The following is a 25,603-nucleotide window of genomic DNA, read 5'->3' on the forward strand; positions in this document are numbered from 1 at the left end:
CAGATTTAAAATTTTCAAAGGCCTATGTCTTAGGCCCTAGAGGCCATTTTTATGCTCTAATAGTAATTTATGAAAGGCAAAAATTTGATTAAGATTCTACATAAAAGAATTAAGTGTGTATAGAAGTAGAGAACTTGAGAATTAAAAAAAGAATTTTTTTTTAATGTTTAATTTTGAGAGAGGGCACACATGCAGGGGAGGAGCAGAGAGAGGGAGACACAAAATCTGAAGCAGGCTCCAGGCTCTGAGCTGTCAGCACAGAGCCCGATGAGGGGCTCGAACCCATGACGTAACCTGAGCCGAGGTCGGAATCAACCAATGGAGCCACCCAGGTGCCCTGAACTTGAGATTTTCTTAACTTAAATATGAGAATGATAGGTGCAAAGGGTTTTTTGTAGAGTAACCACTTGCCCAGCTGTGGAAAAACCAAGTCCAATTTGTGTGCTAGAGATAATCCATGAACACGTGGTATTTGTGAATGTGACCACTGTAACAATTTAAGATCCCTTGTGGCCTTCTACTGAGTATAAATTTAAATCCTCCCATCTTCAGGGTTGATTTATTTTTTTAATTTTTTGAAATTTATGGGTCTTGTTTCAGATCTAAGTTTATCAATACTGTATCAGAAATAATATGAGGCTACCCTATTTACTATATGCTTTTTAAAACGTTTAATTCTGATTTAAAAAAATATGTTCAACATAGCCCTTTGGGAGGTATAGAAAAATATAAAAAATTATATAATTGTCTAGCAGTAATCATTTAATGTATTGGTATATTTCAGTTTTTTCTAGGAATATTAAGTAACTGAACATATTAAAGATACCGTATGTACATTTTGTATTCTGGTTTTTATAATCCTTTTTCATCACTATTAAGAATTTGTGGTAAATACAATTTCATCATGTAGAATTATAGGATCTACTTAATCCATGATTGAATATTTAGGTTACTTGCAGTTTTTGCCATTATAAATAATGACATAATTAACATCTTTGTGCATAAAACTCGCATTTCAAAATTATGTTCAGAGAATAGATCTTTCAAAATAGAATTACTAGGTCAAAGAACATGAGTACTTTTGTAAGCATGTTGATACACATTAAGTTATTTTACAGAGAAATTATACCAATTAACCTTCTCACCAGAGGTGTATTAGTGACAAGAGGTCACTTCAACAGTTTGGTAATTTTACTGGCAAATCATTTTATTTAAAAAAATTAAAAAAAATTTTTTTTCAACGTTTATTTATTTTTGGGACAGAGAGAGACAGAGCATGAACGGGGGAGGGGCAGAGAGAGAGGGAGACACAGAATCAGAAACAGGCTCCAGGCTCCGAGCCATCAGCCCAGAGCCCGATGCGGGGCTCGAACTCACGGACCGCGAGATCGTGACCTGGCTGAAGTCGGACACTTAACCGACTGTGCCACCCAGGCGCCCCTTAAAAATTTTTTTAATGTCTGTCTATTTTTGAGAGATAGGGAGAGACAGAGGTGAGTGGGGGAGGGCAGGGGATGGGGACAGAGAGAGAGGGAGACACAGAATCTGAAGCAGGCTCCAGGCTCTGAGCTGTCAGCACTGAACCCAACGTGGGGCTCGAACTCACAAACAGTGAGATCATGACCTGAGCTGAAGTCAGACGCTTAACCAGCTAAGCCACCCAGGCGCCCCAGCAGATAATAATTTTAATTTGTATTTCTTCGATTACTGATGAGATTGAACATTTAAAAAGTGTTCATTAGCCATTGTTTGTTTCTCTGAAGTTTCTATTCATGTTCTTTATTTTTCTATTATGTATCTAGGGGAATGTCTGTTTTTTTCCTTCTAAAAACATTTACCTATTAAAGGTATAAAGTTTCTGTCATATTATTGTCAATATTTTTTTTCTAGCTTTGGATGTGTATTCTTATAATTGTTGCTGTGCAGAATTTCAGGTTTTTACATATTTAAGTGTACTTGTCCTTTTCTTTGTAATTTTTTCCACTATATGTAGAACATTATTTTTTGTATCCTTGAACCAGTGATCAGCTTTGCTTTCTTTAGTTTTATGACTATTGTTCATTTATTTGTTGAGTATTTCAGAATTTTGTGGTGGAGGGGAACATGTAGCGCAACACTTTTTTTTTTTCCTCCTTGTAAAGTAGTCGGTTTCCGTACACAATTCACTGAATAATCCAACTTTTCCCATTGACTTACAGACCTTTCTTCATTTTCTATTACTTTCTTACATAGTCAAGATTCTATTTCTGGAATATTTCTTTCGTTCCATTGGTTTGTGGGTTTTGTTCTCAAGTAATCTGTTTTAGTTACTACAGCAATACCACTTAAGTTGTATATCTTTTCCTACAGTTAATACTTAATTCAAGTTTTTAGTTAGGCAAGGATTTTTAGAACAGTATTTAGTAAAGATGGTAATAATCATCCTTATTTTATTTCTGATTTTTAATACAAATGCTTTTACTGTTTTACCTTTAAATAATTGTGGGAAGGAAATGTTCTTTGTGGCTCTTAAAAACATTAATCTGTAATAAACTTATCAAATGCCTTTTCGGCATCTATATGAAGTCTGAATTTGGAAGTTGTTTATACAGTGAATTTTTGTAAGTGAATCACACTTCGCAAGAACTTCCATTGCATATTCCAAAATGTGTCCCTGGAGAAAGTGCTTAGGCCTCAAGCAAAATACATTTTTTTGATGCCAGAAACTTTGCTTTCCCTCAAAGACAGTAGGACATTTTCTTAATTACCAGATAGAAAAACCTCTTCTTCAAGCAGAAAGATAGAGTCTGGAAGACCTTGGCACTATTCTGAGGAACTCTTTTAGAAACAATGTCCAAAACTTAAATTCTAGAAATCCTAAAGGCAGAATTTGAACAAGATTCGGGAACCTACTACCAACCTAGCTAAGTGCCTCAAAGATGCTTCTTGATTTGACTTGAACATCTATTCCAGCACCGTCCAGTCGAAGCTTCTGTGATGATGGAAAGGTTCCAAAGCCCTGCTGTCCAGTAGGGTGGACAGCGGCCACATCTGGCTGTTGAGCACTTGAAATGTGGCTAGCATGAAGAACTGAATTTTTAAGTCCGGTTAAAATGTAAATAGCTGTCTGCGGCTAATGGTGCTATAGTGGATGATGCAGATCTGTACAATGAGTCAGGATATATTGGAGGTCACTTGTGGCTCTCAAACTGTGCCTCTCTAATATGGTTAGAAATATCCTAAGAAATCTTAGATTTTAAGAATTTGTAAGTTGGGAGATTTGGGATGGAAACCTCGAAGTTCTGATTTCTGAATTCTTGATAAGATACTCCCTGTTTTTAGATTATGTACTTGAGCGTTGACTGACTCCTAGTATCCACTTAAAACATCGTATTTGTGGTGATTGACAAGTTAATATATTTTCCTGGTGAATGTGAAGTTTTTTTCTTTTGTAGTTGATGGGCTAATATGCCAAACCAAAACTAACTTCTAGATCATTTTCTATAGCATTGAAGGTTGGTTGTTATAAAATCATTCACCACAGCTGCTCAGAAGTCCTTTTGTGTAACTGACCTGATTCACCTACCACTGCTTTTCTAAAATGTGACTTTAGGCAGTGCTTTCATTTTCTTGAAATAAACTTGATTTTATATACCAATATTTTCCAATCTTGTATTGCAACTCTTATATTCAGGTGTTCTAGAAATAAAAGAATCTTCTAAAAAAGTTATGTGAAAGGTTCTCCATGTAGTCTCAATATGCATGAGATAAAGCCACCATTGGGTTTATGTGTTGCAGCCCATTAAAGTATTTATATTTGGTGTAAACCGTTCATTCCCCTCATTCTGTCATGGGTAATTGATTCGAGTGAATATATTGTATAATCCTCTTCAACTTAGTTGTTATACACAATAGCAATTATGTATCTTTTAAATCATCAAGGCATTGGCCAGCAAGGTTTCAAAAGTTAGGTGTCTTGCTGTGACACGCCTATATTTCTAGGAATTTCTTTTTTTTTAAATTTTTTTTTTCAACGTTTATTTATTTTTGGGGCAGAGAGAGACAGAGCATGAACGGGGGAGGGGCAGAGAGAGAGGGAGACACAGAATCGGAAGCAGGCTCCAGGCTCTGAGCCATCAGCCCAGAGCCTGACGCAGGGCTCGAACTCACGGACCGCGAGATCGTGACCTGGCTGAAGTCGTACGCTTAACCGACTGCGCCACCCAGGCGCCCCAATTTCTAGGAATTTCTAAATTCAGGTGCCTTTGCTAAAGGTTTACGGTAAACATTTGTTTAGGATACATTAGTAAAGGATAGATTAGTGTGATTCTTCGCAAAATTTTAAAGGAAAAGAGATTGTAAGTAATTTAGTTATTAAGAATAGTTAGAACTTATTTATCTGTATTTATCATACAGAAAAGATTGCAATGCTAGTTTCAGTTTCTGGCTTTAATTCTTTGGACCAGTTATAAACTCTTTGTACGTCAAGTTCTTTAGTTGAAATGCCCATAGCTTTAGTACATGTTAGATGATGGGCCCAATGCTAGTTTCAGATGCTCCCTTTTTAGGCAACGTTTGAGATGTTCACTTTTTAGAGGGCTCTTACTATGGTGGAAGTTGTATATGAACAGATTTAAAAGAATCAGTGCTCTGCCAGATAGTAATTTTATCCTAATTCTTTTATGTCTAAATTTGAATTTTAGAGACTAAGATCTTTATGTACACATGTAGCTGACTTGAGGGACCACAGCTTTTGATTGACATAATTTATTGAAGACCTAGAATTTGGTATTTCATTCCCCTCATTAAAAAGTATACATTAAAAAAATTTTTTTTTCTTAATTTAAAAAGGGACACATTTGGAATTCTAATCTTCCTTCAGAATGAGAGAGTCTTTATATATAAAACTTTGGGCATGTATTTGATGGTTTATGTGTCTTTAGCCCAAAGTCTTTAGGTACTGAGGGAGCTACTTAATTTGCTTTTGAAATTCAGAACATCATTTCATTTTTGCCATATAATGCTGTGTAACAGGTCATCCCAAACTCTGGGCCTTTTAAAACAATAATCATTTATTCTCATGAATCCGTGGGTTGGTTGAGACAGCTCTGCTTTAGGCAGTGATGGAGTGGCTTTGCTTCATGCTGCATATATGTGGTTTGGATCTCCTCCAAGTGTCTCTCCTTCTCCTTGGCAGGCTGGCTGGGACATAGTCTTCCTATGGCCATGTCAGAGATGCCAGAAGATAATCTCAAGTACCAAGCACATCTCAAGCCCCTGCTTGCATCACATTTGTTAACATTCATTGGCCAAAGCAAGTCACTTGGCCCAACCCCACGTCCAGGGCAAGGCAGTTAACTGGAGCTATAAAGTCATGGCTAAGGGCGTGTCTTGTTTCATGTCTACCATGTACAATTTATGCACCTGATCATCTTAATTTAGGTGACGAGAGGCTAAAATAAGCAAATGTTAAAGTGATGAAGAATGAACGTTTGGGATTTAATCTGTTTTTCCAAAATGGCGAAATACGTAAAGGGGTGTAGAATGTAAGATGGTACTCATTCAAGAATAAGATGAATCTTTACCTGGTTCTCAAATTGTACAATATCTCAAATTGTACTATATCAAATCATTTTTTGCCACACTTTTTTTCCCTCTTTGTGATCTTTTCTCTGTTAGAGATCAAATCACTGAAGAGTAATACTTTAATTCTCACCTATAAGTTAAACAGTTGATTCTCTGTAAAGCAGTAAGATTAATAGATATTTAATTGGAGGTGTTTGGACTGTTGGAGCCAATGATAGAATAAAAGAAGTAGTCTTAGATCTTGTAAGAGTAACAAGTTTTCCCTATTCCCAACATTTTGCGTATCTTTATTCAGTGAAAAATGTTCTGCTGTTGGCCCCCCAGCAATACTTAACAGTCAAAGATTCAATACAGTAAAAAAAAAAAAAAAAAAAAAAACAAAAAGAAATACAACTTGTGGATTTAACCAATTTGATGAAAAAGGGAGGAGAAATACCTCAAAGGAGCAAATGGCTAAGTATGAGATGATAAAGGAATGGTTTATGAAAAGAATATTATTTTTTAGGTAGACTGGATTTGCTGTGCACGTTGGTTGCTTTTGAATGGCCCGGTTGGAGGAGGAAGCACGTAGGGAGGGGTGACCTTCTAGAGTCCACAGGAATGGGATGGATGCAAGAAAGAGTGATGGCACAGGGAGGCTGGGGCCATGCCTCTCCTGAGCTCCTCTCCTAGCACGCTGCAGCAGAATCCAAACCATAGAATGTTCTGCCTTCCTACATTATGGGGAAGGAAAGTGAGGTTCTGAGAAGTTCCAGGACTTGTGCAAAGTCCCCTGTGGGATTAGATGCAGGGCCAGGATGGCTGTCCCCGTACTTCTTGCTGCAAGGGGCGTGTGGGTGTACAAACCCAGGAAGAACAGCCTAAAAACCTCCTGGTGTGGGGGTAGTAGTGTGTTCCTGTTATAAAAAACTTTTTAATATTTCACTTTGGGAAATATTTTGGTATGTGGAAGTTAAAACACCTCCAGATAAGAAAAGGCAACCTCTGAAAATATAGCTGTCGCGAAGATTTGGGAGGCTTTTGGAACTGTGGCGGCCATAAAAGACAGTCGTGTCTGTAATGGCTGAAACAGTCACCTTCCTTAGACAAGAGGACGGTATTTTAGTTGGGTGTAATGCTTTCTGTGCCCTTATGTACTTGAAACGCTTGAAAGAGGCTTAGGAATCTTTTTAAAATTTGTAATTTTGTGTTGCTGTCTTCGTAGCTGAAGGAACAGGCCCATCTTCAGTAAGTTCACAGCACAGGATGGGAAAAGGGTTGCAGCTGGAATTGCTGGTGATCCCTGCACCCCCATCACTATCTCCACACTAATGTGGTGACTGTTTCATTGAGCCCCTCCTCAGTTTGAAGGGACCACGTGGAGTTGAAGAGGCTTATGCATATGAAAAGGAAACTTCTCAGGGCGCCTGGGTGGCTTAGTTGGTTAAGCATCTCACCTCGGCTCAGGTCATGATCTCATGGTTCATGAGTTCAAGTCCTGCTTAGGGCTCTGTGCTGACAGCTGAGAGGCTGGAGTCTGCTTCAGATTCTGTGTCTCCCTCTCTCTCTGCACCTCTCCTGCTCGGCCCTCTCAAAAATAAACATTAAAATTAAAACATTAAAAAGGAAACTTCTCAAAAGCATCCACCAAAACGGTGTAAGAAAAATGGAAGATGAACCTGTGCCATCACACAGGTCAGCTATAGCAGACAACCGTTAAAGGTTCCATGAATCCCATCCCATGTGTAGGGCATGGCAAGACCTGTCACTGTCCAGGTTCAAAACTTAATGTTTGGATTCATTTTTTTTCCCATTGTTTTCTAACTCAATTTCAGCAGCGTTTGTCAGTATTATTTTCTAATTCTGTTACCTTGTCTGCCTTTGCCTGACTCTGTTAAGAGGCAAGTACCTTAAGGGTTAGTACCCTTAGCCCCTTAGGCTCTGGCCCTGAGGCCTGACTCCCCCTCCCGCCCTCCCTCCCCCAGGTACTACCCGGGATACATTCTTGAGTGAACATATTCGTTTCATATTGATTGAACGTTAAGTAGCTACTTGAGGCAAAGACCCTTTCCAGCCAGAAGTGGGGCGTTGAAAATTCTCATTTTAAGGCCAAGCCCAGGAAGATTTTCTGAATGAACTGATGTTTAAAAAGCAGCAGGTTATCACCAGAGGGGATACACTGTTCCAATGCTGTCATAATTAGTTCTCTGGCTAGAAATGAACATCTATTTATGTAACCCTACATATTTGTTAGGCACAGAGAAATAAACGCTGTTGGGCCCCAGGGCTTTATATATAAAGTTCATTCGGGCAAGGCAAATCCAGATGCGTTATGACAGATGAAATAATGAGCGAGGCCCTAATAATGTCAGGCTGGTGTCAGGCATTTAATTGGTTTATGTGCATTTTCTTACAGTTCCACTGGTGCATTCACTCTCATGGTGAGTTAGTGTGTGCTCTGTCGAAGCAGGTGCCACATTGCAAGAGTTTATCAGACTGTGTGCCCTGCCTTCGTGTCTCTCATCTGTGGGGTCACTGACGTGTTCATCTGCGTTGTACAGCCTACTTTGGTTGTAGTAGTTGCTTGTGATTGATCTGTGCAAGTGACAGAAATGTTGCTTTCGAGGGAGGGCAGAACGTTCAGGCTGCAGTGGGAAGCCGTGCTGCTTCTGGAATGTGGTTCTGTAATGCTCATGATGCCTCCACTTGTGTACCCCACATCTTCTTCCCCGTTTCTGCGTGGACGCTGCTCTGAGCTCAGGCTGGTCGAGATCAAACGTGATGCCTCCAAAATGTAACTGGTAGCCTCTAGCACATGTCTCTTGCCATTTCCCATAGAAAATTCTTTTTGACGAATGCATTTTTAGGTGGTAGGCATCTTAAGACTGCATCTTTGTGTTGTGTGCCAGGAAATGCCTTGAATTTAAAAATTGTCGGTAGCTACCGGAAGGAATGACGCTTGGAGTCAGACAAAAGTAGGTGTGGATTCAGGTTCAGCCTGTCCTTTCCTAGCTGTGCAAGTTTGTGTTTCAACCATTCTGTCCACTGGGAGTAATAACACCTCCCTCACTGAGTTTCTTGGCACAAAGCATTTGCTGTGCGCTTACTACGGAAAACATGCGAACTCTGAATCTTAATCCAGGGAAAACCCTCAATTTGTGAGGCTTCTTAAACAGGGTTTTCATTGTCCTTCACAGCATCCAAATACTTTGACTGTTAAGACCAACTATTTGCTCTGCGTATGTGAAGAGTTAAGTTTTCATCACATGCTTACTAAATAAGTGGATGTTTTTAAAGTCTCCAGAATTTTTTTTTTTTTTTAATGGGAAGCTTGAAAAGCGACTTGTGGATTTGAATCAAAATGCCCCTGTTAAGCAGCTAAAACAGGTGTGTCAGCAGCACTTGGAAATATTCTTTCTACAAACTGACTGGCTGAAGAGCTTGCCAGGCCAGGGAATATTCTGCCCTTCTTTCTTGGAAAGAAGCCTTTTGCCTTTGTAGGCAGAACCACGTCTTTAGCTCTACTCTGTTACACAGAAGATGGTCGTGTCTTGTCACGTAGTAACCCTGGGTGGGTTTCAGTGCCTGTGAGCCCTGTGTGGTGTACCAGGTGGTGGGGACGGACTTGATGTTCCCTGGTCTGGATGGGGAGGCAGGAAGTAGGAGGGGAAGATTCTGTGATGGTGTTCAGGAGGAGGTGACCATGCTTGACAGATCAGGGGATGAAGGAGAGGCTGTGAGGAGGGAGGGAGAAGGGAGTATTGGGGCTTGTTGTAGTGTAACCAACTACCCCCAACTCACTGGCTTGATACAACCACCATCTTATTTATTGCACCGTTCTGTGGGTCAGGAATTTAGGCAGTGCTCAGCTGGGCAGTTTTTCTGCCCCATTCGGTAGCCCTTGGTGATCGTCAGCTGAGGGATGGTCTGGTCTGGAAGGTCCAAGGCTGCTTCATTCATGTGACTGGCGCCTTAACTGGGTGGTTGGAAGGCTGGGCTCTGCTGAGACTGCTGACTGGAGCCCCTACGTGTGGCCTGCCCAGCATGGTTGTCCCAGGTCTCTTCCATGGCGGCTCAAGGCTCACAAAAGACCCAGGCAGAAGCTGTGAGGCTTTTTCAGACCTGGCTTGGGAAATCTCAGAACATCACTTCCTCTACATCCTATTGGGAAGCAGGTCCCTTACCAGCGCAGGCCAGCGCAGGTGTAGGGAGGGGGGAACTAGACTCACCTCTCACTGGGAGAAGTCATGGGCATCTGTGTGCATCTCTGATCTGCCACTCTGATACAAGAGCCAGTGGGAGACTCTTGGAGTGGGGGCGGGGGTTGAGTAGGGTGGTGGCATGACACATGACCAAACGTACTTTTATTTTTTTATGTTTATTTATCTGAGAGAAAGGACATGTGCGAAAGCGTGGGGGGAGGGACAGAGAGAGAAAGAGACAGAGAATCCCAAGCAGGCTTCACACTGTCAGCACAGAGCCAGATGCAGGGCTCAAACTCATGAACTGTGAGATCATGACCTGAATCAAAGCCAAGAGTCGGACACTTAACCGACTGAGCCACCCAGGTATCCCCAAATGTACTTTTAGATTTGGGGCAAAGATCAAATGATAGCGGATTGAAGAGTCTATGAGCACTAGAAGCAGGGCAGTGGGTGAGGAGCTCTCTTGGCTGTTAGGAGAAGGTGGTATGGGAGGGGAGGCTCGGAGGGAGACCCAGGGTCTAGGGGCTGGCTTGTGTTGTTAGTTGTTTACTCTGAAGATGGGTGAGGTCACCAATGACCCAGTCTGTTGCAGATCATGGAAGTACATTTCTGTTCTATGAACTGGCCTTTTAACTGATTAAACACTGTAACTTCTCTTGCCTCCTTCATGTCTTTCCCGGGATACCCCTGTAATTCCTGTTTGTCTTCCTAATAATGCCATCCCCCGGCCTAGGCCAGAAGCCTGTATGCCATTACCTTTCTCTGTCCCTCCCTCTGTGCAGCCAAATGGGTCTCCAAATACTATTGATACTTGTCTTCAGAACCAAGGAGCTCAACTATGGCTGCAAGTGCATGTCCCCTGTGGAACTTGGACAGTGTGCACACCTGGAGCCCTGTACCAGAACTGCCGACTCAGCATCTCTTGAGACCTAGGTGTGCCTAGGTTTGTAAAGCTTCCCTGGTGATTCTCATGCTGACTTAGCACTGAAAACAACTCTCTGAAAGCTTTGTCTAATCCTCCAGTTCCTTTCCTTGCTGCTTGGGTTTAGGCCGTTAAAGTTTCCTGTGGCTATCAGGACAAATTCTGACCAACGTGGTGGCTCAAGGGGGCAGATTTATTCTCCCAGTTCTGGAGGCCTCAAGTCGGGAGTCACGGTGCAGGCAAGGCCATACTGCCTCCAGGAGCCCAGGGGGTGGGGGTGGGGGGCAGGATCTTTCCTTGCTTCTTCCTGCTTCCTGGAGGCTCCAGGCATTTCTTGGTTTGTGAGGGTCTAGCCCCAGTCTCTGCCTTCATGTTCCCATGGTCCTTTCTCTCTTCCCCTGTGTGTCTCTTTATGAAAATGCTTGTTCTTGGGTTTAGGGCCCTCCAGTGACCTAGGATGATTTCATCTCCACGGCTTTAACTACATCTGCAAAGACCCTTTTTTCAAAGGTCTGGGACATGGTCCCATTGACTTGGGGGCCACTATGTGACCCGCTCCACTTCCCGTATGGGTAGGCTTCTTCTGCCGTCTGGTCATCTTGAGTCCGGTCTGGCTGTCCATCCTGCGCTGTGCTGCCCTAGCGATGACTTTATATCAAATTGTGTTAGTCCTTTGCTTAATCTTACCAGCTCCCCATTCCCCTTAGGGTAAAAAGCCATGCCCCTTATGGAGTGCCAGGCTGTTGTGTAACCTGGCCCCTGCCTTTTACCTGCCCCCCCCCCCCACTGCCGCCCCACTACTTCTCTTCCCTTGAACTCTTTGCTTTCACAGTAATGAACTGCCTATACTCCTTGTCCTTGTATATAGTATTGCCCCACCTCCCCCCTGTAGTGTTGTTCACATTTCAAGGCCGTTCAAGCATTGGGGCTCCTGCCTGGCTCAGTCAGTTAAGTGTCTGACTCTTGGTTTCAGCTCAGGTCATGCTCTCACGGCTTGTGGGTTTGAGCCCCGCATTGGGTGCTGTGCTGACAGTACAGAGCCTGCTTGGGATTCTCACTCCCTCTCTCTCTTCCCTGCCCCTCTTCCCACTCATGTTCTCTTTCTCTCTCAAAATAAATAAATTTTAGCAAACAAAAAAGGCCATTCAAGCGTTGTATCCTCCATGCAACTTTCCCTCATGCCTCCTCCCACGTGCTTTGTGCCCTAGTGCATCTTGTTGTTTACATACCTTATCACACTTGTTTTTATGCCTTTCTTTGCTTTTAAGTGGAGAGATCTGAAGACAAGGAAACTGATACTCATCACTGTAGCTCTAGTACTTGGTCATTCGTTCAGTATTCATAATGCCATGTAGCTTAACCTAATTAGAAACTTGTCTCATTGGGACCCTATTGCCAATAGGAAATCCCTCCGATTTCCAGTAGGATTTGTTACTGAGCATGGTCTAGATGGATTGAGTAAGTAGGTAACCTGTGTGTAGGCTGGCTTACTATTTGCTTAACCTACAGGTATCATGCTTGGGCAACGTAAACATTTCTGCGTATGGTAAGATGACACGTCTGGTTTTTGTGGGTTTATCCTCCCCTTTGTGGTAGATAGGACTTTGGGGTTGTAGGTAGCAGAAACCAACCTGAGTTAGCCGAAACTAGAAAGAATTTCGTGAACAAGGGTCAGCGTGCATCTGGGTCACTAGAAGCCCTAAGGATCCTCTCTCTATCTCTTGTTGTTGCTTGTCTCCGTTCATCTGCTTCATTCCTCACTTCTCTGCTGCTTCATCATGTGACACATTGTGACATCCCCACAGTTTGTGCACTTCGATTTTGCAGCCCTGGACATCCGCAGAGACTGGCTGGGTGTGTCTCAGGGTCAGTGTTGTGTTTTCTGGGATGAGAAGGTCATTGTCAATGTGGGCCAGCTGTCCACCTCCAGCCATTCGGCGACAGTGTGGTGGGGAGGGTGCCGGCCTGGCCATTTCACTCACACGTGGTGCTTGGGCTCACCTTAGGGAGTTAAGGGATGGATGCCTGAGGAGGGAGTGTGGTGGTGAGTGGATCCCCGAGAAGCATCTGACACGCTCTTGCTAGGTTTAGTGTGCACTTAAAAGATGCAGTAGAGAGCTGGGGAGACTCGACGGGGCCCGGGAAATCCTGCCAGATCCTGTACCATTTGCCTTGAGGCTTCAGTGGTGAAAATGTTCCTCTAAGTTGTTGAGAGCCCTAGTAGCTTTAACTGATTTCCACATGTTTCTCTTAGTACAAAATATTCATCTTGATTTAAATGATTGGGAAATATGTTAAAGCAAAGTGGGTTTATAATGGTGGTTTTCTTATGGGTACATTCATTAAAGTAGCAATCACAAACACGTGTAAGAAAACAATGTATGTTTTGATCTTGCCTCAGAAAAAGGAGACTGGAAATAAATCATCTCTGTATTCTGGAGACACTTTTATGTAGCGCGTGTTTCTTTGTGATGGAAATGGGAACAGATTAAAAACACAGCAGGAATAACTTCGAGTGATCATTTAAATCCATCCTCAAACTGTAGCTACCAAATTGTAACAAAAACCCCTTTGTTCCAACTCTTACTGTTAGTGAGCCTGATGTCCCCTTTGCCATACTGGCCACCAGGTACTTCTGGGGGTGGGGCTCAACAGAGACAGAGGTAAGACTTGGAGGAGAGGAACGAGCCACTAGATGTGCTATCCCTGACTTTGGTGTTCTGAAGGAGCTGTTCTATATATGTAAAACTCAAAAGATTCCCTTCCCTTCTTTCTATTCTCTTCTTTAAAGGAACTTCTCCAAAGAAGGAGATGGAGAATAGTCATGTCAGTGTGGCAACATGAGACCTTGGTCAGAACTTAGAGACCTATTAATCAAGTTAGAAGTACAACTGAAAGCCGAATCACTAACTGCAGTCCTGCATTTCTTTCTTTCTTTCTTTCTTTTTTTTTTTTAAGTGTTTATTTTGAGAGAGAGAGAACGTGAGTCAGGGAGAGGGAGAGAGAGAATCCCAAGCAGGCTCTGTGCTGTCAGCACGGAGCCCTATTTGGGGCTCTGCCCCATGAACCATGAGATCATGACCTGAGCTGAAACCAAGAGGTGGATGCTTAACTGACTGAGCCTCCCAGGTGCCCCCTGCATTTCTTTTAAACACTGGTATTAACTTCAGGTATTAATGTGGGAGAGCTACATTAAGAACATTGTTTTCCAGATGACTTTTTAAGTTATTTGACAGTTTGGACTAAAACTCCTCTTTTTTTATTTCCGGGCCTCTTTACGGGCAGCCCTCTTGTGACAAACATAAAATAGGATTTCACAAGTATTTTTGCCTACCTGACCGTATACGGTTCGAATAGCAATGGGAATGAATGTAGAGAATTCAGAACTCTTAAGACTGCAAGTAACTAAATTTGGTCTTACAAATAAAGATCCTAAAGACATTAACATGATTTGGGAGTGAGAGATGAGGTTTAATTAGTATGCTATTTTCTAACTAGTTCATTTAAAAATATTTCTTGAGTGTTTCTCTGGGGTCCATTAGAACAACACTTGCTAAATTGAGCCAGCTCTAATACAGCCTCTGCAGAATTCTCATTTGCTTATTTATACTGTCTCTTTCCAAAAAGATTTGAAGAGTCTGACTTTATAGAATAGGAAACCTATAATTACTTTGTACATCACCCTTAAATTAAGTTTCTGGAAGTGATTTGAATTTCATTACAGCTGAAGTCTGTTTTACAGCCCGTTCCTTCTATGGGGTGTTTAGTGGGCAGCTTTTTATGACCATCCCTGTCTCTCCCCTCTTTCCATCCTTTATTCTTAAAACTTTAAAAATCTACAAGGAAATGAACTCTTTCATCTTTGTTTATAGGTACAATGGTGCTTTACCTAATGGAGACCGCGGCCGGAGGAAAAGCAGATTTGCTCTCTATAAGCGGCCAAAGGCTAATGGAGTCAAACCCAGCACGGTCCATGTGATATCCACGCCACAAGCGTCCAAGGTAGGTGGTTCCTACAGAATTGGGAAGGCCTTGGCAGATGGTGACTTTTGGTACTTCTTGTCATCACTGCTCTTTTCTTTCAGTCTCTTTTCTCTGTGGGGCAGTTTCTCAGTCATTTAGGCCAGATAATTCTTTGTGGTTAAGGGCTGTCCTATGTATTGTATGTTTAGCCACATCCCTGGCTTTGACCCACTAGATGCCAATAGCACATCCCCACTCCCATCCCCTGTTAGGACAACCAAACAGGTCTCCAGACATTGCCACATGTCCCCTGAGTGGTGAGGTGGGCAGACCCTCCCATCCCGCTACCCCCTGATGGATCACTGCTTGGGATATAGTGGAACCAACATACGTCACTTTAGAATAGTTGTATTGAAAGATAAATGATGTTCCTTAGTTTTTGTGTTAAGTCTTCGTGAACCTCCCTAAGATTTGTCCTTTTCCTTCTATTTATTGAGCACTAGCTGTTTTTATACAATCTACATGTACCTGGAATTTGGGTCATTATTAGAAAGATTGGAAGTAAACAGAGCTAAGTGCCATAGGACGTTTACTATATCTCTTCTCGTAGCTTTGAAGTCTATAAAATGTTAATTTTTCTATGATTTTTCTGATCTATAAATGGGGAGAAACCTGAGTTTCCATTCTGGGTAATATATTCTACTTGTTTAGATAGGACAGTTATTTCTTTTAATTCAATTATTTAATGTGTAATATAGTTTCTTTTTCTAGCAAAATTGGATTTACCTGAAATTTCTATATGGTGCATTGGCTAATACATATTTATCATAATGCGTTTGGACCATCTGGAATAAATACGACTTGATTGCCATTTTTACTGAAAACCCATGGGTCAGAGAGAATCGAAAAGCTTCGTGGAAGTACGTGTGGTTTTGATACTCAGTCTTAGAAACAGATGACCTTTGTTAATGTTTTTTATTAAAAGACCTCCTGTTGCTGAAGGAGTTTCTGAAGCAGTGCCGTGAAAAAAGTTTGCTAGAATGTACCAGTTAAGATTGTCTTGTATTAATGAGGGAATGGCTAGATCTGAAAATATGAAACAACCAGGAAAACAGGAAAGATAACTATTTAGCAGCCAAACTTGGCCAGAGAAGGGGAAATAAAGTAAGTTTTATGAAGGGAAGGACACTCGATAAGGAAAACAAAAGAAGTCAGATTTACAAAGATGCTGAGAAAAGGAGGAAGTGAAATAACAGAATCTTGGAAGGCTAACGAGTATGAGAAGTATTTTATAGTGCAAAAATATTTGGAGGATACCAAGACCAAAGTTTTTTTTCTAACTCCTTTGTTTACATTCAAATTAGTTAACATACAGTATAGTATTGGTTTCAGGAGTAGATTCAGTGATTCATCCCTTAGATACAGTACCCAGTGCTCATCACAAGTGCCCTTACTGCCCATTTAGGCCCATCCCCCTGCTTACCTCCCCTCCAGCAACCCTCAGTTTGTTCTCTGTGTTTCAGAGGAAAATAATATAAAAACAGGGAGGGAGGCAAACCATAAGAGACTGTTAAAGACCAGAGTTTTTAAGCCAAAAAAGTTCTGATATTATAGACCTGGTCCTTCCATTTGTCTGTGTGTTGATCTTCCTCTAGCTCAGTAACTTTACTTTCCTTAATCTTAGATTTTATATTGATACCATGGATTTACATATTTAAGAAAATGTATGGAAATCTTTGATTACTCAGGCTTCAGTTTTTAAAATTTTTTATTGTTTATTTTAGAGACGGAGACAGATTGCGAGTGGGGGAGGGGCAGAGAGAGAGAGGGAGACACAGAATCTGAAACAGACTCCAGGCTCTGAGCTGTCAGCACAGAGCCCAATGCGGGGCTCATGAACCATGAACCCACGAACCATGAGATCATGACCTGAGCCGAAGTCGGACGCTTAACCGACTGAGCCACCCAGGCGCCACCTCAGGCTTCATGTTATGATAGAATATGAAATATGGCTGGAATATCAAATAGATCTTCCAGTAGCTACTATCGGAAGATCACTGGCTTTTTCTTTATTCACTACCTACTTCCATGTGCTCCAGGTTTAACTTTTCATAAAGGTTTTACTTTTTATAACTGAATTTTACCCGAAGTTATTTAAATTCTGAATCTTTTGGTAGTTGTCTGTCTCAATCTGTGTTTATGGTCTACATTACTAGTAGTGAGAGGAAATTGGAACTTTGTCTTGTAACCTGGGAAAATCATACATTCTCAGAGCCTCTGTTTCCTCATATATAAAATGAATGAGTTGGCTATAGGCAGGAGCCATGCTGAATCAGACAAGATACTTCTGTTATAAGCAACAAATGATTGTGGCTTAAAAAAAAAGCAAAACTGGAGAAATTATTAAAGATTAGGATAGGAACAGCTCTGCTGAGTATGAACAAGAGTTAATGTGGGTCTGGTTTTTAACGGGGGTTGTAAAGTGACTTGTCTCCAGCTACCTTCTGTCTCTTTTAGAGGTTTGGAATTGTCAGGAAAGGGAATCTGAGAGGCCTGGCCAGGGTCAGTCAGCTATGACTAAGGGAGATGAGTAGATCAGACACACTGAGCTGATCACCTAGCCCTTACTGCCTTTCGCTTATGCATGTTACTCATCCTGGTACCTGTACAATGAGGGCCTCATGCACGGTATTCCGCCCTACCTGAGCCTAGCACCTTGCTCACAGATTTCTCACTCCTGTTCCCTCTCAAACTCTCACTTCTGGTCAGCTGTGCCTGCCTCTCCTCCCACCTGCTCTGTTGACCCCTAGACAAAGTCTCTTACATATTTAACCTTTGCTTCAAATGTTTCTCCTCCTGCCTCACCTTAACTGAAGGCTGTTTTTTCACAGGTATGGCCTTTTTCCTTTCTTCCATCTCTCCAAGTTTATTGGACTTAAAATGATTTCCTTCTGTTTCCATTTCAGTGTGTTCTTTTTTTTTTTTTTTTAATGTTTACTTATTTTTGACGGAGTGAGAGACAGAGCACAAGTGGGGGATGGGCAGAGAGGGAAGGAGACACAGAATCTAAAGCAGGCTCCAGGCTCCGAGCTGTCAGCACAGAGCCCGATGCGGGGCTTGAACTCACAGACTGCGAGATCATGACCTGAGCCGAAGTTGGACGCTCAACCGACTGACCCACCCAGGCGCCCCTAGTCTGTTCCTTAAGTCTACTTTGATGTAAGCTGCTGATTACCCTGCTTCTCCTGACCTCCCTGACCTGCAGTCCACTCTTCTGCATATTCCATTGACTTAGTACCTAGTCCCATCTGTTTCTCCCTGACCTTTGCTAAACCGTGCATTGGCCTCCATAGGTCATAATATTTTACCTCTTCCAATTTGACCATCACTTGCACTTTTCCCACTGATATGGTGCACTTGGTAGTCCATTGTCACTTGAAGGTGACCATACCCTCCAGTTCATTCTACCTGTGAATAAATAGGCTTTCTTACCTGGTCTCAAGACCTCTAGCCCTTTAGCCTGTCCTTACTCTTGTCACGGTTGTTGGTCTGCTTGGCTTTTCCAGTTATGTGTCAACTTTACCCTGGATCTCCTTTCTCAGGTACCTGCCGGTTACCCCTCCTGGTGAGTCCTTGCCTCTGGGCCCTTCCCAGGCCCTCCTGTATCGCGTTTTCTTCCCTCTTGCTCACCCCATTTCCTGCCAGAATGCCAGGGTCTGTGGTAAACTTGACAAAAGCTGTTTGACCCGAATCGTCAGTGGTTTATCTGCCCTGAAATTTGGTTGTGCAATACTGGCAGTGAAAGGGTCATCTTTGATTGGAGCTGTAAACAGGAGATCTTAAAGGGTAGTTGTGGTTACCATTGTTAGTCAAGAGGCCAAGTGCTCACATTCCATGTTGTTTCTTCCTTCTGCCCCACAGCCCAGTGGCGTATCAGGATGTACCCTTTTGTTGATGGTAGTGGCTGCTGGAGAATGGGGTCTCCGTCTTCCATGCATGCCACAGTCCAAGCAAAGTCAGATCAGGACGGTAAATATGTGCTACTGTTGTGTAATCTCTGTGTAATCTCTATTTGTGTGCGTATTTGCTCTTGAAATAGTAATACTCCAAGATACTTCACCTAATATATAACGTGTTCAAAGAAAACCGAAAGTCTTGTTTTGCTTTTGGCATTTAGCAATTTATTCACTGTTCATTTATTCAAAAAATATTTCTCTAGCACTTTTCTATGGCCAGGCATCATGCTAGGTATTGGATATACTGCAGTGTGCGAACCTTGTCTGCATGAAGTACATTGTCTAGTGAGGAGGCAGACACTAAGTTCTCATGTGAATACATGCTAACTGCATGTTGTGGGAAGTACAGTGCAGGAAAAGACGATGGAGCTGTGAGGACAGCGGGCGGGGGGGGGGCGGCAAGAGCTTGGTTTGGGTAGACAGGGAAGGGCCTCTGAGGGCATGGCACCTGAGCTTGGAGGTGAGGGGTTAGGAGGAGTTAGCCAGGAGAGCAGAGAGATCTGGAGCAGAGATTTGGGTTTTTTTGTTAAAGGAAACATTGAGGGGTGCCTGGGTGACTCAGTTGGTGAAGTATCCAACTCTTGATTTTGGCTCAGGTTCTCATGATCTCAGATCTCATGGTTCGTGAGTTCTAGCACCGTGTCAGGCTCTGCACTGACCATGTGGAGCCTGCTTGGGATTCTCTGTCTCCCTCCCTCTCTGCTGCCTCTCTCTCTCTCAAAATAAACTTAACACCCTTCACTGTTTCCTCTTTTTTTTTTTTTTTAAGTAGAGGACATGATATAATAGGGCTAAGAATTTAAGTCCATTTTTGTTCATTTCCTTTTAAGGTTGTGGGACAACTGTTTTGCTCTTAATTAATCGGTAAATAGGGTCGTGGTGGTGGTGACTATTTTGGTAGCAACATGGTTTAAATTTAGCAACATCACAGAGGAAAGCTCTTCATCGTGGTTTTCCCTTCTAGGCTATGCTTTGTTGAAATCTCCTGTTTTGGGCATTTTTACTTCTTAAAAGTAACAGAGTATCATTTTGTTCCAGTTGGCATGTTTCAGAATGGAAAAATATCAAAGGTCTCCAAGTGACAGTGTTAAAGCAAGAACTATTTCATCTGATTGTTGCGGCCAGGACTGTTCTTGGGTTGTTCACACTGCAGTGGCCCTCCTGGTTGATGCTAACACTCTTCCGTATCCATGAATAATACAGTAGTAATATGAGAAGTGGTAATATAAAGTGCAGTGTAACTCATTCGTTCAAGCTAATTTTGTAGGCTGTAGTGGGGTCTGCTCTTGAAATCCTGTCTGTACAGCCTGGGTCTTGGTGCCGTGGGTGGCATCTCTCTGCTGTGCAATTATTAGGAAGCCGCAGACATCTGTGCCATAGGAGTCATCTGTGTATCATTATCCTCAGACTATTTAATGCAGCTTTTAACTAGTGGGTTGTTTTTTGTTTTTTTTTTTTTTTTTAACTTTGTGTTCTTTCATCGTTAACGGACTATTCTTGAGTTTCATGGCGTCTGGTGTTTTGATGTTTATAAGTTCAAGAATTTCATTTTATTGTACAGGAGCAACAAGGTGTGGGTAAGTTTTATCCTTCTAGATCACATCAACATGAACATTCTGAATCTGAAAAAAAAAAAAAAAACTAGTAATCCACCGCAGCCTAGAATATCTTTGTGTACTATACAGGAATATAAACCTAAAATAGTTTGTACTTACAGAAGGGAATACAGCTTAATTATTTTAACAAAATATAAATACAAGCAACCTGACCCTATACCTCAGTGAACTAGAAATGGAACAACAAGCTAAGCCCAAAGTCAGTAGAAGGGAAGAAATGGCAAAGATCAGAGCCAAAACAAATAGAAAAAAGACAAACGATCAACCAAACTAATAGCTAGTGTTTTGAAAAGATAAAGATAGATCTTTAGACTCCCCAAGAAATGATGACTCAAAATTAGGAAGACATTACAATTGCTACCCCAGAAATAAAAAGGATAATAAGAGATTAGCATGAACAAATATTTGCCAACAAATTGATCAACATAGGAGAAATGGATACATTCCTAGAAATACAGCCTGAGACAGAATCGTGAAGAAATAGAAAATCTGGACAGGCCAGTTACTATTAAGGAGATTGTGGAGGGGTTTGATTGCTAATTGAAAGTAAAGACCAGATGACTTCACTGCTGAATTCTACCAAACATTTAAAGGGGACTTTATAACCATTCTTCTCAAATTCTTCCAAAAAATGGAGGGAATACTTTCAAACTCCTTTTTACAAGGCCAGCATTACCCTGATACCAAAACCAGACAAAGACACTATAAGAGAAGAAAATTACACGGCAATATCCCTGATGAACACAGATGTAAAAATTCTCAAAATGTCAATGAATTCAGTACAGTAAAAAGATCATGCACCATGATCAAGTGGGATTTATTCCTGGGATGCAAGAATGAATGATTCAACTTTTGCAAATCAGCAAATAAACTACGTTAACAATAGGAAATTAAAGTTGCAGGATGATCTCAAAGATTAAGGGGAAAAAAACCCAAAAAATCAACATCCATTTATGACTAAAAATGTGCAACAAATTGGCTACAGAGAAATGTACCTCAACATAATAAAGGTCACATGTGGCAAGCCCACAGCTAATCTCATAGTCAACTGAAAAACTGAAAGCTTTTCCTCTAAGGTCAGGAGTAAGACAAGGATGCCCACTCAGGATCCTTTTATTGAATATCATACTAGAAGTCCTAGGCAGAGCAATTAGGCAAGGAAAAGAAATAGTCTCCCAAACTGGGAAGGAAGAAGTAAAATGATCTATTTGCAGATGACATTATATATACATAGAAAACCCTGAAGACTACACCAAAAACTGTTAGAAAGAAGATGAATCAGTAAAGTTGCGATACATAGAATCAATATACAAGAATCAGTAACAAATGCAGGTATCAAAACAATTTCATTTACAGTTGCATCAGGAAGAAAAAATAGGAATAGGTTTAACCAAGGAGGTGAAAGATGTGTTCACTGAAAACTATAAAATGTTGATGAAAGAAATTGAAGACACAAATGGAAAGAATAATTCTAACCCATGAGCATAAGCTAACATTGATGACCATACTAGCCAAAGCAGTACTATCAGAATTCCAACAGTAATTTTCAGAGAAGTAGAATAAACAATTTGTATGGAACCACACAAGACCCTGAATAGCCAAGGCAATCTTGAGGAGGAAGAACAAAGCTGGAGATATGCTTCCGGATTTCAAACCATATCACAAACCTTATAGTGATCAAAACAGGATGGTATTGCCATAAAAACATACATGTAGGTCAATGGAACAGAATAGAGAGTCCGGAAATAAACCTACACATATATGGTCTATTTGTGACAAAGGAGCCAAGAGTAATTAAAGGGGGAAAGCTGGTCTTTTCAATAAAATGTTTTGGAAAAACTGGACAGCCACATGCGAAAGAATGAAACTGGTCCCCTGTCATATATCATACACAAAAATCAACTCAAAGTGGATTAAAGGCTTGAGTATAAGACTTAAAACCATGAAATCCTGGAGTCAAATATAGGGAATAAGCTCCTTGACTTGGGTCTTGGCGATCATTTCTTGACACCAAAAGCAAAGGCAACAAAAGCAAAAATAAATGAGTGGCACTACACTATGCTAAAAAGCTTCTGCACAGCAAAGGAAATGGTCAACGAAATGGAGAAGCAATCTCAAGAGTAGGAGAAAATATTTACAAATCCTGTATCTGATAAGGAGTTCATATCCAAAGTCTAACATCCAAAGGAACTCCTACAACTTGATAACAAAACAGTCTGATTAAAAAAAATGGGCACAGCATTTGAATAGACCTTTTTTCAGAGGAGACCTCCAAATGGCCAACAGCCACATGAATGGTGCTCAAGGACACTAATGATCAAGGAAATGCAAATCAAAACCACAATGAAACAACACCTTATGCCTGTTAAAATGGATATCATAAAGATGAGAGGTAAGTGTTGGTGAAGATGTGAAGAAAAGGGAACCCTCACACACTGGGAATGTAAATTCCCCCATTGGTGGGAATGTAGATTGGTGTAGCCACTGTGGAAAACAATATGGAAGTTTCTCATGTTAAAAATAGAATTACCATATGATCCAGCAATTCCACTTCTGGGTGTATATCCAAAGGAAACGAAAACAGCGTTTCTAGGGGATACCTGCACCCTCGTGTTCATTGCCGCACTATTCACAATACCCCAAATATGGGATCAGCCTAAGTGCCTGTCAGCAGTTCGAGTGGTTTATAAAGATAAGGTACACAGTTGACCCTTGAACAACATGGCTGTTGGGAGTACTAACCACCCCCACCACCACCAACACAGTTGAAAACCTTCATAGAACTTTTCGCTCCTCCTAAATACTGATAGCCTACTGTTGACTGGAAGTCGTACCGATAACATAAACAGTCAATTAACAGCTAGGTTGTACGTTATATGTATTATATACTGTATTCTTAAAAGTAAACTGGAGAAAAGAAAAGGTTAAGAAAATCCTAAGGAAGAGAAACTACGTATACAGGACTTTACCATATGAAAAAGAATCTCTGTAAGTGGAACCTCACAGTTCAAACCTGTGTTGAAGGCCCAACTGTATATGTATATACAATGTAATATCATTCAGCCATGAGAAAGGACATCCTGTATTTACGACAACATAGATGGACCTTGAGGACATCATGCTAAGTAAATAAGTCAGAGAGAAAGCTCAATACTACCGATCATATATGTATATATATATATCTATATATATATATCTCAAATCTAAACACCTGAACTTATAGAAACAGACTGGAATGATGGGATCAGAGGCCAAGGGATTGAGGGTATGGGGAGATGCTTGTCAAAGTATATGAACACTTACACACCTCCAGTTATAATTTGAATAAGGTTTGAGGATCTTAAGTATAGCATGATGACTATAGTTAACAAAACTTTTATAAACTTGAAAGCTAAGAGTAGATCTTAACTGTTCTTACCACAAAAAAGAAATGGTAAGTATGTAACATGATGGAGGCATCAGCTAAGGATATGGTTGCATCATTTTGCAATATATAAGGGTATCAAATTCACATATTGTATGCCTTAATGTTATATGTCAAATGTATCTCAGAACTGGAAAAATATAAGCATAAGTTTCAAAGAAATGGAAATAACTTCAAAAAAATCAGAGTATTGTTAAAGGAAAGGAAAAAGTATTTGAGATACCAACAACATACTTCATAGTTTAAAATAATACTCTGATTTAGTGTTTATTGAGACTTCAAAAAATAGCTCTTACCTGAATGTACCATGGCAGTTTAAAGTTATGGTCTTGATTCTTACAAAACATGAATTAGATGAGAACAGCTTCTTGTAAAACTCCTAAATCAGGGCAGTAAAATTCCAGTCATTATTGACAAGGCTCAAACCATTTCACATAGAAATGATTTAAAAATTTGCTTAAAATATGGTGTTCAAGACTTTGAAGATAGGTGATGACTTTTGATTTCATGGAGCTGGGAAGGAGCCAAGTCTGAAATATATTAAACTTTACTGTCATTCAAGAAACATGGTTTCAGTGAGATGGGCAGCTTGTGGCATTATTGACACAAAAGTCACTTTGGAAATCAAAGACCTGAATATTCGCTTTAATAGGAACCGTGAGATAGCATTTAGATGATTAAATACTTTAGAGATTTGGCTTTATTACATGCCATTCTAACCATTCTTATTTCTTTGGTTTTAGAAGAGAAAAAATTTCAGTTATTAAAATGGATATTTTTACTTGACAAGTAGGTGATAGAATATATAAAACCAAATACAGAAGCCTGTGATAGAGAAGCAGAGAATATTAGGGAAACAAACTTAAAATCAAAATATTCTAAGAGAAAAACTATTAAATTATCCAAGTTACATGAAAATACACTTACTTGATAAATCTGAGGAATATAATGAACAGTTATCTTTGGAGTTTGACCAACTGATGTTTTCAAAGCACATAGATTGAAGGTGAACAAAATTTTGTAAAATGAAGCTAAGTAATTGAATAGGACAGCCCAATAAGTGGTTTTCGTGGCTTAGGTAATAATAGAAATAGTGAACATAAAAATTACAGTACTGGGTGGGGCACCTGGGTGGCTCGGTCAGTTAAGCATCAGACTTCGGCTCAGGTCATGATCTCGCGGTCGTGGGTTCAAGCCCCACATCAGGCTCTGTGCTGACAGCTCAGAACCTGGAGCCTGCCTCAGATTCTGGGTCCTCCTCTCTCTCTGCCCCACCCCTGCTTGTGCTCTGTCTCTCTGTCCTTCAAAAATGAATAAACATTAAAAAAATAACACTTAAAAAATTACAGTATTGGGGCTAGGAAAATATTGAGCTTAATTGATACTAGTTCAATAGAAGGTATCTCTATATCAAGACTCTATTTACTTGTTGGCTTTCAATTAAATGGGGGATGTTATTGGAAGAGTTTAGTTCTATTGAATCCTAGCTCAGACATGGCTTAGTTGTGACAGTTATATCAAATAAAGGATCACACCAGTAATTTCTAACAATTAACAGATGACTTGGAAATACATTAGCATGGTTTGTTGAATGATTGGCACTCCAGCTTGCATCACTTGGGAACAGTTTTATACCATATATAGTTCATATTATTCAGACCATGGGACGTTTTAAAATTTTTGGCTTACATACTTATTATAAATCCTATTGTTAAATATTATCACTCCTGACATGAATAATTTTTATACATATATCTAGGTGATTATCTCATTTTATGTGTTATATAGCTTGAGTTTTAACAGCAAGAATTGATTATTAACTGCTATATTTCTTTAAAAAAATTTTTTTTAATGTTTATTTATTTATTTTTTTAATTTTTTTTTTTCTTCAACGTTTATTTTTGGGACAGAGA

General features: G+C 40.6%; 1 protein-coding gene across 1 annotated transcript in view; it reads left to right on the forward strand.

The window, feature by feature from the left end:
- The window catches only part of PELI2 (pellino E3 ubiquitin protein ligase family member 2), a 199,863-nt gene that overhangs the window by 40,390 nt on the left and 133,870 nt on the right, over positions 1-25,603 (forward strand). The window contains exon 2 of the mRNA XM_040477230.1: positions 14,544-14,673. Within this exon, the coding sequence (XP_040333164.1) occupies positions 14,544-14,673 (130 nt within the window). The remainder of the gene's footprint in view (positions 1-14,543; positions 14,674-25,603) is intronic.

Source organism: Herpailurus yagouaroundi, unplaced genomic scaffold, assembly GCF_014898765.1.
Source record: "Herpailurus yagouaroundi ecotype Mexico unplaced genomic scaffold, PumYag 141, whole genome shotgun sequence".
Lineage (NCBI taxonomy): Eukaryota > Metazoa > Chordata > Mammalia > Carnivora > Felidae > Herpailurus > Herpailurus yagouaroundi.